Source organism: Zingiber officinale, chromosome 5A, assembly GCF_018446385.1.
Source record: "Zingiber officinale cultivar Zhangliang chromosome 5A, Zo_v1.1, whole genome shotgun sequence".
NCBI classification, from domain to species: Eukaryota; Viridiplantae; Streptophyta; class Magnoliopsida; order Zingiberales; family Zingiberaceae; genus Zingiber; species Zingiber officinale.
In genome coordinates, this window is record NC_055994.1 from 134,485,756 (window position 1) to 134,500,485 (window position 14,730).

Genomic DNA, 14,730 nt, shown 5'->3' on the forward strand with positions numbered 1-14,730 from the left:
TCAAGGAAGATCTTCAGGGGGATGGAGGAGGTGATGCCTGAGAGAATTCTCCTTTAGAATTGTCAGGTATTAATAGTAATACCTCGGGTGGAACAAGTTTTCCTATCCTCTATTAATAACGGTCAATGCGTTACGTATTACTATTATGACAGTCTCGAGTTAGTATTTGTGACAGCTTCAAAATTGCTATTTACTATCAATGCTTCCAAGCATCAATATAACAATCTAAGTGTCAGATTGCTAATGTCTCTAGGTCATAATAACGACCAATGCACTAGGTATTACTATTATAATACTCTCCGGACTATTATTTGTGACAACTTCAGAACTACTACTCACTGTTAATGCTTCAAAGTATCAATATAAGGACTTAATTAGTATCAAGTAACTTGTGCTTTTGAGCTATTAATAATTGCCAATGTGTCATATTTTTTTTATTTCAAGTATCACATCAATGATGGGTATACTGGCTATGAAAGCTTTATCTTAAAGCTGCACTATAATTATATTAAGGTATCATTGATTCTTTTAGTTATTACATTTCTTAAAGATATTAGTATTGTCTATCTCATAAAGCTTCTACATGATATGCTATTTTAGTTGTATTAATCCTGGACCCAGAAAATTATAACTTTGATCTCTGTGAGTTACTTGGAAGAAACAGGGACATCATCCAACAATATATATAAACAGGCACGATGGTCGGTATAATAATGGCAATACCAGATCAAGGAAACAATAGACTTCTCATATTGATTAGATTTTATTTGACTTCACTCTTTAGTCTGATAGGAAGGAGAGACATTTGATGGTAGCTGAGATTATCCCCAAGACAATTATTTTTGACCACACATTTAATTGGACTTCATTCGACTTTGCTCTTCAGTCCAACTTGAATAAGGGACATTTGATGGTAGTTGGATTTATCCCCAAGATAATTATCTTTAATCACATATTTAATTGGACTTCATTCGACTTTGTTCTTCAGTCAGACTTGAATGAAGGACATCTGATGGTAGTTGGGTTTATACCTAGGACATTGGCGAATTATTTCCGAGCAATATAAATGAGTTCCTCTCAACATTTGGGTTAAGTTCCGTAGAGCAATGTTATTAAGTTCCGCAGAGTAATATTATTAAGTTCCGCAAAGTGTTATGACCAAGTTCCACAGAACACTGTCATTAAATTTCGCAGAGCAATATTACTAAGTTTTGCAGAGCAAAATCATCAAGTTCCATAGAGCAATATTACTAAACTCTATAGATCAATATTATTAAGTTCCTCCGAGCAATAAAGATATATTCTGTCGAGCGATATAGATAGGTTTCGCTGAGTAATATAGTTAAACCCTTCTGAGCAATATGGTTGGATTTCTCTGAAGTGATATGAATATTAGATTATATAAATTTATTAGAATTATTTATTTATAGCTTTTAGGACAATTTAGTCTTTTTCATTTTCAATTAAGGGTTTAGGTTTTTCTTGTAACTAACTATATAAGGCTTTGTACCCTTTATTTCTAAATTACTTTTTGGATTCATCAAATCAAGATGGTTACTTTTTTCCTTGGTGTCAATTTCTACATGATATTAGAGCCTTCATCTCTATGTTTTTTTTTTTTTGATAATTTGATTGAAGAACTGTTAATTCGATCCATAGTTTTCCTTGGCGTTAATTTCTTTTATTTTCGCATCAACTTAGTTTTGTTTGTTGTTTGGTTATCTGTGAGCACAATTCGTTCTATCATCATAAGTGGTCGCACAGATGACACACTTCAATCGATCGGTGTCTGATTGGATGGAACAAATTATTCGTATTATGAAAAACTTCTAACGGGGAGCACCTATGTGGGGATATGTTTTAGGTGTGTGAGTTTAATCTACGGACATCAATGTTGATGATTATGAAAAGTCGTTGGATGTTTGAAAGACCGATAATGCGAATATTATAATATAGATTAATAATTCTATTTCACACTTCATTGGTGCTCAGTTAGCCAAGTACAAGACAACCAAAGAAGTTTGCGATCATCTGGCAAGATTATACACACAGTTCAACTTTGCCAAACAATATCAATTGGAAGCAGATATCCGCGCACTTCGGTAACAATATATGGGTATCTAAGATTTTTATTCTACCATGTCAGAACTATGAGACCAGTTATCACTCAGAGAATCCTCATAATTGCGAGCATTCTTAGCTTATCTCACTTGTAGAGAAGAACAACGTTTGGTCAATTCTTGATAGCTCTTCGTGATTACTTTAAAGGATTACGTGGAACAATTTTGTATCATAGTTAGTAGTCTTCTCCCTTCCGTTGATTTAGTAATACATGAATTACTAACTAAGGAGATTTGTCTTAGGTCTCAGATTGATAAAAGGACTATTGCACCATCTACGCTATCTGTTTTTACAACACACAGCAGTTTATGTCACATAATCAAAGTAGGTTGACTTCGAAGGTTTCTAGTAATGAGTGTACTTATTGCAAAGAAAAAGGACATTGGAAGCTAAGTCTCAGTGTCCATTATTGTTGAACAAAAGTAAATTACTATAGTAACAAAAATAATCATCGCAACAACAATATCAACAATAACAATCTCAATAGCCACCATTGCTATATCAAAAGCTTTATGAAAATATGGTAATTAACAACAACAGTTGCCAAATAGACTATCTCGATCTAGTAATACAGTGGCTACCCCCTCTTTAGATCTGCATATGCTTGAGCAGTTTCAATAGTTCCTTGCCTCACACCCCTCTGCCATGTATGCTTCTTCTCATATAGGTTTGTCATCCTCTGGTGCTTCAGGTATATCTTCCTCTTTATGGATCTTGAATTCAGGAGCCTCTCATCATATGTCACCTAACTTGTCATCTTTTATCTCCTTATCTTCTAATTCATCTTTATCAGTTGTTATGACTGTTCATGGCACTCCGATATCATTATTAGGTATTGGTTCTATTATTACAACTTGCTTGTCTCTTCCTTATATTTATTATATTCCTAGTCTTACACTTAATCTTATTTCTGTTAGTCAATTGTTTAAATCTAGATATTCAATCTCTTTTTCTTCATTCAATTGTTATGTGCAAGACTCGCGATCTCAAAAGGTGATTGAGATAGGTCGTAGATAAGGAGGATTCTATGTCTTGGATAAGCTTCAAGTACCAGATATTGCAGCTTCTAGTATCAATTTGTCATCTTTTCAATTGAGTCATTCTTCTTCTAATTTTTATTTGTGGCATACTCGTCTATGTCATGTTTCAGTGTCTCGTTTACAATTCTTATCTTCGTCTGGAGTATTAGGAACTTTAAAGTGTCATGATATTTTTGATTATAGTGGTTGTAAACTGACAAAATTTTTTGTGTTACCTTTTAATAAAGGTCTATTTTTTTCTCCTAATCCTTTTGGTTTTATTCATTTTGATGTGTGGGGGTCTTCTCCTGTTACTACAAAAGGAGGATCAAGATATTATATTTTTTTATTGATGATTGCACTCGTTATACTTGGGTTAATCTTATGAAATACAAATATGATTATCTTACCATCTTCAATAATTTTAAAGTTTTTGTCAAAACTCAACATTCAGCGGTTATCAAGTGTTTTTGTTGTGATTTGGGGGGGCGAGTACACTTCCAATATTTTTTTCTCATTTACTTGCATCAGAAAGTATTATACATTAAAGCTTGCGTCAAGAAACACCTGAATAGAATGTGGTTGTAGAAAGAAAGCATAGATATCTTATTGAGACAACCCGTTCATTCTTATTGTCTGTAGATATTCCTAGTATTTTTGGGAAGAAGCAATTCTTACTGCTACTCATGTAATTAAGAGGATTCTAACTTCTCACAATTCAGGTTTGTCTCCTTTTCAAAAATTACATGGTCGTGTTCCAGATTATTTCTCTTTACGTGTTTTTGGTTGTACCTATTTTGTTCTTTGACCACACGTTGAGCGTGATAAGTTGTCCTCTAAGTCTGCATTGTGTATCTTCCTTGGTTATGGTGTTGGTTAAAAGGGATATCATCGTTTTGATCCAATTAGTAAAAAATTGTATGTCTCTTATCATATTATGTTTCTTAAGCATATTCCTTTCTTCTTCATACCTTTTCTACCACATGACATGACTCATGCAGATCTTATTCGCATTGATCCCTTCAGTACCGACACCGATGAAGCCTCCCATGGATACTCTTCCATATAATGACTTCACTAAATCTAGTATTCTTGAGACATCTCCTCAACCTCCTCCTCCTGCGACTGCTCCATCACCTTGTGAGATTTCGAACAATCATATTTATCAGTCTATACATCCTGTAAGTCTACTAAACTACTTGATTTTACTTATTCTTGTTATTATACTTCCTTTGCTTCTTTTGTTGTCACTGTTCATCATCTTTCTAAACCTTTATCCTATAGAGAAGATGTTAGTAACCCTGTTTGGCAGAATGCTATGGATGAGGAATTAACTGCTCTACATCACACTCATACTTGGGATTTGGTACCTCTACCACCACGGAAACACGCCATTGGTTCTCACTGGAGCTATAAGATCAAAACTAAATATGATGATTCTGTCGAATGGTACAAAGCTCGTCTTATGCCAAATCTTACTCTCAGGAGTATGACGTGGATTATAACGAAACTTTTGCTCCTGTTGCTAAAATGACCACTATTCATATGTTAATTGTCGTTGCCTTTGTTAGTCAATGGAAAATATCTCAGATGAATATCAAGAATGCTTTATTAAATGGTGATCTTCAACAAAAAGTGTATATGGTGCTTTGTCCTAAAGTTGCTCACCAATCTGGTGAAGTTTACAGGCTTCACAAAGCTCTCTATGGACTCAAACAAGCACCACATGCTTGGTTTGTGAAGTTCTCTACGGTGATTACCTCACTTGGCTTTTGTCCCAGTAATCATGATTCAGCTTTATTTGTCAAGTGTAGTGTGCAGGTCATATACTTTTTATCTTTATATATGGATGACATGATAATTACTGGTGATAATTTTGATGGAATTGAGTCTTTGAAGTTTGAATTAGCTCGTTGTTTCCCTATGAAAGACTTGAGCTTACTACACTATTTTCTAGGGATCGAGATCGCCTCTTTACCAAAAGGTTATCTCTTGTCTTAGTCAAAGTACATAGCCGAACTATTTGAGCATGCACGTCTCACTGACAATAGGGTAGTTGATACTCCCCTTGAGACTAATGCTTGCTATTCTCTATCAGATGGTTCTCCTTTGCCAGATCGTAACCTCTACCATACAACTGTGGGAAGCTTGACTTATCTCATTGTGACTCGTCCTGATATTGCATATGCTGTACATGTGGTTAGTCACCGACCACAATTTATTGGGCTGCTGTTCTTTGCATTCTTCAGTATCTTCGGGGAACTCAGTTTCAAAGTCTCTTATTCCCTTCCACTTCCTCGCTAGAGGTCGGTGCATACTCCGATGCTAATTGGGAGGACGACCTTATAGATCGTAAGTCGACCATCGATTTCTGTATTTTTCTTGGAGATTCTCTTATTCTCTTAGAAGAGTAAGAAGCAAGATGTTATTTCCAGATCCTCCACAGAAGCTAAGTATCGTGACATGGCTACCACACTTGTGAGATTGTTTGGCTATGTTGGTTGCTTGCAGATATGAAAAATTTTCTTCAGAAACCTACTGTTCTTCATTGTGATAATTAGAGTGTCATTTATATTGTGCACAATATAGTTTTTGATAAGAGAACAAAACATATTGAGATAGATTGTCATTTCACTTATCATCATCTACAGCTTGGTACTATCACACTACCTTTTGTTCCTTCCTCATTGCAGATAGCTGATATGTTTACTAAGGCTCATTTCGCTTCACGCTTCCGATTTTTGTCTGACAAACTCTCAATGTTTCTGACTGTAACATCGTGAGTTTGAAGGGGGATGTTAGATTATATAAATTTATTAGAATTATTTGTTTATATCCTTTAGGATAATTTAGTCTTTTACATTTTCAATTTATGGTTTAGGTTTTTCTTGTAATTAACTATATAAGACTTTGTACTCTTTATTTCTAAATTAGTTTTTGGATTCATCAAATCAAGACGGTTTGTTAAGCATCAGAAGTATTACATACTGATCTTCGAAGAAACCTTCTACCGAGAATTAAGGATATCTTCACTTGTTAAAACAAATCTTTTGCTATGCGTTAAGTATTAGGAAGCTTCTGGTTATTAACACATGGTGATTGATGAATGGAGAGGTAAATAGTAGGTGTCAGAGATAGTTCCCTTGATTCATTTATTGTAATACATGGCAATCAATGAATGGAAAGGTAAGTAATGGATGTCAAAAGCAATTTTCTTGATGTCTTTCTCATCTTATGTGGCGATTAAGAAGTGAAAGAAGGATAATGGATTGTCAGAAACCTCGTCTTCACTTTCTTAGGCTGGAAGAAGTAGAAAGGCGTGAAAACAAATAACGTGGAGATTCCCTTCAGATATCTATATAAGTAACAAAACAGGTAAAGTATGGGAGGTGGACCTTCTTATTCTCGCAAACAGAGGTGACTCTTTTCCATAGAAACTTTTTTCTTCTTTATCTTTCTTCTTCTCCTCCTCTGCCTACTTCTTCCAACATTTGACTTGAGCATCAAAGGGGTTGTGCTAGTAAGCTAGTCCAAACGCTAATCTGTGTTACATTTTAGGGCATCGGATCTTACGAGTTGGGAGACAGATTAAGTTTTTTTAAGAGGAGAAGCCCGAGCGAGTAGGAAATAGAAACCATCAATAATAATTGTTCACAATTATATGGTCATTCAGGCTAATAGCAAAAAATCTCTCTCCTCTTTCTTATCTCACTCAAAACTTTGTAATAATCTTCCAGCCCTGTCTTGAGTTTTTCTCTTCTCACCTTCTATTTAATAGTTCCAAAGCACAAAGAGAGGAAACTAGAAGACCTTATAGTCCAACTCCGACTAGAGGTGCACATGCAACTGGATAGCTTAAAAGAGGGCCAACAATAGGTTTCAATAAAGGCATAATTAAGTCCACCTAGTCGAAACCCAAGGCAAAAAGTTTACGACCAGACTGGAGATAATTGGATCGACAACAAAGAATTTCAACAACAATATTGATAACAAATAGTAGTTAAACTAATATTTCAGAAGCTTAAGGCCAGAGATCAAATTTAATTGGAACGGATTTGCATCAGCACTAAAATTATACATCCTAGTACTGAAGATCATTATGCACTGAGTAGGACTCCTTTGATCACAGGGTACATGAATAAATACACGAGAGAGGAGGTTTACTAGCAAGTTTTAGTTTTCATAAGCAGTGCTGAAGTAACAGCTTGTAACATTCATGCACAAGATCTGCAAAACCTTGCTGTTCGACTGGCTGACACAGCGTGGTGCCTTAAACTGGCTCAAAGCAGCCCCAAGCCCAACATAATAGTGTAAGACCATATCGAATGTTCCTTTACGCACAATGCGAAGTTCTAGAGGTCCAATGGCACTGACCTTTCTGGAACCAACATAACCAGCATCGGCAAACGATAGGTCTAAGCAGTTGCAGCAGCTATGGAGAATCTCATCATTCGAGACAGAGCTTAGCTCCCAAAAGATCACATAGTGTCCTGGCTCTGTCGAAGTGTCTACATGGCTAGTGAAATCCACAACCTCAATTTTTTCCTCGGCCAAAAGCTTGGCTGCTGCTTCAACCGACAGCTGAAGGTCTTTCTCAGTGTTCTTATCTATGTTAATGCTGAGAATTAGGCTTCTTCTGCGTATGAACTGAAGCTCAGGTGTACAGTTGTGAAAGCCAGTTACTCTTACAATATCCCCCAACCTATACCGATACAAACCTGACACAAAATGCACATCGATCAATCATATATACAAAATTTTAGGCCAATGTTAAGAAATGTGTCAAGGGCCTAGTAAGCTTCAAGAGCAAGGAACTATGCTTTTGATGGAGTCCAAGAACAAGTATCGATTTGGTGCAGGCAACTATAGTAACACAAAACATCAATTTTGAGATGATAAACATCAATGTTGCATCATTAATGCAATGTGGAACCTTATAAACTAGAAGATAAAGAAAGGCAACGAATTCAGAAGTCTCCCTTGTGGCTGTCAAGTTATTGGTGAATGGAGAATGAGAGTTAACAACTAACAGCAGGTCACATCCGTCCAGAAAGTCACAGCCATGAGGAAATGTCAGTGTAACTGGAAAAGTTAGTTGGCAAAACATTTGTTTCAGTACTGTTATAATATGGATTCCTAAAAGAATCCAGATCCAAATAGTGCAAAAAAATGAGAGACGTTTCATCATGATGTATTGACAGTCTGTAGGAGGAAAAAAAACACAGAGGTGACATGTTTTTATGCACATCTCCAAACATGTCTGACCCCCCACAAAAAAAACTTTGAAGCCAACTATTCTATCATGACCAACCCTTATTGAAAATATGTCCTTGAATCCTTTTACTAATTACCAAACCTAAACCATCAAAATCGGCCTTCAATGATTGATGCATTTGTTTTCTCTGAAGCTCTAGTACTTGTGTCTAAAGAAAAGGTTGAGAAGTAATACAATGACTGGAAGTTGACTAGTCGATCCAAGCACAGTCATAGCTGCATATATTTGGATTTACTTGACCAATTAATCAGAAAGACACTTGGCTTTTCTTTCCATCTTTATGTTGCGAGTACAGACATGTTAATCCACTAAAAGAGTCCTTAGCTTGGCATAGTTTAAATTAATATATTATACAGAGTCGCTGACCTACTTCAATAGTTCAATCTGTCCTTTGCAACTAGAAAATTAATTTCTATAAAATATTAGCAGACAAATGGAAAAGGAAATTGGAAACAGCAAAAGAGATGTGTAGATGAAAGATGATACCAGCGAAATTGGTAATAACAACTTCATATTCTTTGCCAACCTCAACTTCGGTGAGGTCTACTGGCTCTGCTTCTTTGTAGTGAATGGAGGTGAGACTACTCTCCAGCTCCTGCATGCCAATCTTCTCCAAAGGAATGAACTCGAAGTAACCGATATTGGGAAGCACTGCAAAGGTAGCCAACTCTGGAGGCAAACTAGGATTCACATTGGCACCGATCCATCCTTCTGAAGAACCATAATCAGCACTCATAAGGGGAAGATTCCCTGCATAATGCCTTAGTTTCTTCAAGTATGGCTCCATAGACCCAGTCATAACGCCGTAGACATACTTTGCATTAGGCCAAAGCTCTGGAATCACACCGTACCAGTTACTTAATCCCACACACTTTTGGTAAATGGAGTCCGCCAGACTTGGATTGGGGACTAAAATCTTAGAAACAGCTTCGCGAATAGATGGAACGGTGATTCTGCTTGAGAGAACTCCTTCTCTAATATCTGTGCAGATTTCCTCCCACACCTGCTCAAAAGTTCGAAACGAGTGAACTAGGCTGTGAGCAAAGGTGGAAAATATGAACTGCACTTCATCCGAGTAGATTAGCCCGCACAGGAGGTGGCAATACAAGGACTGTTGGTAATCTGAACCAAATATAACTTCATCAGGGCTTGTACACTGAGATTGGATATCATTCATCGTGCGTTTGAATTGTTCACTTCTGTACACATTGGTTGTTGCTGTTGTGGCTGTCAGACCTCCATTAGTTTTGACCTGCTTGCTGCCGTAGATGAACTGTAAAGCCTTTCCATCGCCTATTGGATACTCTCTAAAAGAAGCAGTCAGGATATTATTAGAAAATCTAGCATTTAGGAGCTCAAAGTGGAGTTAAGCTTCCAAATCAAATAAGCTATGATGAACGACAACACCAGAAGAACAATACCGCAGAGCCAAAATGTTGCGAACATAGACAACAAATCATTGAACCAGAAGCCTTATGCAAAGCAACGAGAAAAATGCAGCTAAAAAGCTCGATCGAGCCCCATACCTGTTTCTGAATGCATATGAAGTCTGAAATATCTGCATTGTGGACTGAACTAACTCCTCGTTGAATGGTAAATACTTTTGTTTTCCTTGTGTGGTGCCGGAACTGAGCCATTAGAGGAACAATATGAGTTAGGAAGACCAGATGAAGAGAAGGTAATAACAAAAAACAACACAAGTCCAAAAGCACCACCTGAGTGAAATTGAAGTTATAGGCTTCCCCGTCAGAATAGGAGAAGAATCACCATCCGAGATCCTCTGGATGTACGGCTCCAAGTCACCGTGCGTGACCAAAGGGACGCGGGCCTTGTAGCTCTCTGGGTCAGTTCTTCCTCCAAGGCCTAAGTTCTTCAAGTACTCTGCTTTGCCATTTTGCTCAAGAATTTTGCGGAGGGTCTCTCGCTGGTGGTGACCGGCAGACTTGGTCACTGTTTCAAATTCATCTATCACGCTTTCGATGTTGAACACTCTCATTTTCTCAGACGGCGCCAGTAAAGCCTCGAGAAGAAATCTCCAAGATCGCTGATTCGAGTAGGGAACAGACCAAATACAACCGTGCCTGAGAAAGTTTGGTGGTCGTTAATGGAGTATAAAATCGATTTATTAATAGCAAAAGGAAAAGGAAAAAAAAAATCATCCGCCCGAATCCCGAAAGGCAATTCCAAACGTCAATTGCAAAGCAGACCAGCAAATACGAGTTGGCAAAATCGAACACAGAACACAGTTCTCAACGAGTAGCGAATACGGAAACACTCAGACAAAAAGGAAGGAGGAGAGACAAGTGGGCAATCACTCTCACTTTCCTACCGAAAGAATGGCTCATCCAATAAGAACGATTCAAGCTGACAATTCTTTCGAATCGAATAATCCCTAGAAACAAAAATTCCTCAAGGAATAGGCATCAAATCCGTAAAAAAAACTCACGCTCCATGTTCCCCAATCCCTCCATGCGGTCTCCTCCGATCGAGGTAGCGATATATAAAAGATTTACGGGACTGGTCCTCGCAGGAGGGCGGAGCAACGACTTCCTTCCAAAGAAAGGCCGAGCGGAACAAGAAAGTTCAAAGAATAGTATACGCGGCACACGGGCATCGATCGCTCACCTTTCTCTCTTCCTCCACGGGCAAGCCGTGATCAAAGGCCAGTGAAAACGACGGCGATCGCCTTCTTCTTCCTCTGTTCCGTCCCGAACTCGCTCTGCTAGCTGCTGCCGCCGCCGAGTGGGGAGGGTCAGTTAGTTATAGTGGAAGCAGGAAAACTGAAGCAAAGACTCACTCCATGACTCAATTCCCTCGGGATTTCGTTTTGATATGGCAGAAAACAATTCCACATTTTTACGCCATGAGGTGAAAATTAAATTTGGTCTGCTACCGGACAAAGTGCGCCTCTAACGAAATTTGGGTTTAACAAATTATTGGACTGAAATCAGTGAGTGGGAATATTTCTGGACATATGTGTCGCGACAGTTACAGAAATTTATGGTGGATCAATTATTTTTTTCTAAAAAAAAATATCGTCCTAAAATTAGGCAGAATTAAGCAGTTTCGAGCGTCATAGTAACTACCCGCTGAACTTTAGTAACTAACAATTATCATCATCAATGGAAAACTCACGGTCACAAATCACTAACTATAATAAATCCTGACCATGAGTTGCAGTCGCACCCTGGCTACGAGTCGCAGCTGCAGCAGCTAGGCCACAAATTGCGACAATGGTGACTACGACCTGGCAGCCAGACTGCAAATCAGGCGAGCTTGAGAATTGAACGGTCACGAAGCTCATGGCAATTTGAAATCAAAATAAACTAAAATAGCAATTCAAATGAGTTAATAGATCTAAACTAAATAAATCAGACCGATTAAATCTTCAAAATCAGGTAGGATCGATGAACGGATCTAGCATGATTGAATCAGCTTAGTTGACTATGCAAAATCAAGTTTGACACTCCATGCATTAGATGAGTTGGTAGACTAATTCAGCTGAGCGAATTGAACAAGTTAAGTGTCTAATTGAACCACAGGAATTAAGAAATAAATAGGTGACATAAGACTTTTAAGTCTTCTGGAGTTATTTATTATTTATTATCAATAAATAGCATTTTAATAAATATTTTTTTAATCATGTTAATATAAGATTTCTTACATAAACCAGGTCAATTGGCTAATCTGAACACATGCAAGAAAACTGCAGTATATATCCAATTGCTTTATAACATGGTTTCTTCTCATTATGTACAGATTTAATCTTACGTAACACTTCTAAACAAGTTTTGAGGAGGCAACCAATCAAGCACCTCCGTTGACTATTTTAGTTTTTTTTTAATAAAAAAAAAGGAACAATATTACGATCTTCGGTGAAAATTCTTCAATGAAGTCAGATGAACTCGCGTCATGTCTTCGATTTTGTGTGTAAGGATCTAGCGTTAGGTGAGACCAAAAGGATAAGAAAATATACGGCAACACCGTCCATGTAACTTGTGTATATTAAAACAATTAATATCCATCAAATCGATCTGTTCGTTAATTTATATAATTGTCACAAGTGCATTAATTTCTTCACCAGATCGATGATCAAATTCAAGTTTGACTTGTGATATTTCAATCTTCCGAAGTATAACAGAAAAGATGATATTACTTTCAAGTGAAAAATGTCTACACATTTACAGTTAAAAGATGATAATCACGTTACTTTATACCATTTGAAAGGGAGGTGTACAATTTGAAAGGGAGGTGAATTATTAAGACACGTCTTAGTTAGAGGGAGGATGAATAGCTAATTTTTTGGCACTTCATTTGCAACAAAAATTTGACATAAAGATTCTATAATACTACTTTAATTTTAGTTAGTAGTCACCTCCTTCATGTGACTAATCAAAGGGTCACTCCTCATATACAGTTTTACTATGAAAATCTCCTTCCCGAAAGCAGAGAAGTCTCATACAATTTCGAATATGAGAATACAACAAGAGAATACAACAAGAACAATATAAAACAAGAGATAAGAATACAAATACAATGAACACCTTGTTTGTTTGATCTCTTGTTACTCGAAAATGCCTCTAGATCAATTGGAAATGCAACAACACTTCTTCCTCAACTTCCTAAGAACCGGTTGTTTCAAATGTCCACGAAAATCCTTTTTCTAGGGTTTTTTCGACGTCTCCTAATTGATTGGTCTTATCTCTAATTGATTGTCAGATTGGATCCAACCGTTCAAATTTGCAAAATGACTCTTTTTCATCTGACCAACCGAATGGTGAGTCATACCAATCAATTCTGAAGCTTTTTGTTCTACAGAAACACCTCCAATCAATGGGTGAGACCTGAATCCATTTTCCTAATAGATTCCACTGCCTTATGTGGTCCCTCGAAAAATCAGCAAATTGATTGTCTTAATCAATTGACATCTTTGAATCAATTAGGCTAATCAATTCAGAAGTCTACTATGTTTTATGAAAAACCTAGCTAATTGATTGCCCTAATTGATTAGGGATACCGGAATCAATTAACCTAATTGACTACGAAGCAAATTGACCTCCTACCACCAATCAATTGGCGTTGCTCAATTGATTATGTCAATTGATTGGAGCACTGAAACTTGAAGGTTTCAGTTTAGGGTTTGTCAATCGATTGATCGATGAAGCTCACCAATCGATTGCTAACCATAATTTTAGCCTTTCCAAGGCTGAATCCACATCTTGTCTAGTATCCAGTTACCTTAGCCTATCGTAACTTTCTTGTCAAGTGTCCAGTCAATTTTTGACCTACTTAGACTTTATCACCAAGTATCTGATTCTCCTTGACCTATTTGAACTTTCCTTCACCAAGTATCTGGTCCTCCATGACCTACTTCAATTTTCCCTTTCCAAACTTCCTGTTAGTCTTTTCATCACCAAATGTCCGGTCTTCCACAACCCACAATTGGACTTTTCTCACAAAGTGTCTGATCTTCCATTACTCACAATTGGATTTTTCTCACAAAGTGTTCAATCCTCCACAACCTACTTAGACTTTCCTCACCAAGTGTTCGGTTTTCCATAACCCATTTGGATTTTCCTCTTGCCAACTTTTTCCGTTAGGCTTCCCTTGCCTAATATCCAGTTAGGACTAGTCACTCGGTAGACTTCTTACCTTTATCTAACCTCTAGTTAAGACTTCTCTTACCTAATGTTTAGTTAGCACTAGTCACTCGATAGACTTCTCACCCTTTCCTAACCTCCAGTTAGAACTTCCTATTGCCTAACTTCTAGCTAGACTTTTCCCTTACGTAACCTCAATTAGGACTAGTCACTCGGTAGATTTCTCACCTACCTAACCTCTAGTTAGGACTTCCCGTTACCTAACTTCTAGTTAGGACTTTTTCCTTGCTTAACTTTCAGTTAGGACTTTCTTTTATCTAATCTCAGTTAGGACTTTCCGTTACCTAACTTTCGATTACTGTTAGAGTGTATACTAAAAGCCTAGCTTTTGGTATAAACATTTATCTAGAAATAAGAATCACATTGGTCAAATGTTTACATTTATGATAAATGTAGTTGTTCAATTAATTTATATTGTAGATAACATGGTGTGTGGTGTCACACACAGAGGATCATGTTATCAGTACCTTATAAATTATAAACAGTAGCTTACGACCATAATGGAAAGGAACAAACCATTGGAAGGTCGTAGTGTAATTAGGTATTAGTTTATCTTAACTATATAATTACACTAGTACACTTAGAGTGTATTGAGTAGGATCATTAGAGGTCGTTTCTTTTATACTGACTTTATAAAGAAACAAAGACCTCAGTT

General features: G+C 37.1%; 1 protein-coding gene across 1 annotated transcript; it reads right to left on the reverse strand.

Annotated features, from left to right (window-relative positions):
- Positions 1 to 7,179: 7,179 nt before the first annotated feature.
- Positions 7,180 to 11,255, reverse strand: LOC121981933 (jasmonoyl--L-amino acid synthetase GH3.5-like). Its single transcript, XM_042534722.1, has 5 exons — positions 11,041 to 11,255; positions 10,131 to 10,496; positions 9,942 to 10,043; positions 8,902 to 9,722; positions 7,180 to 7,858 (listed from the first exon to the last, which is right to left on the reverse strand). The coding sequence occupies exons 2-5, from the start codon at positions 10,409 to 10,411 to the stop codon at positions 7,314 to 7,316; spliced, it is 1,749 nt and encodes a 582-aa protein (XP_042390656.1). The 5' UTR covers positions 10,412 to 10,496; positions 11,041 to 11,255; the 3' UTR covers positions 7,180 to 7,313.
- Positions 11,256 to 14,730: the final 3,475 nt, after the last annotated feature.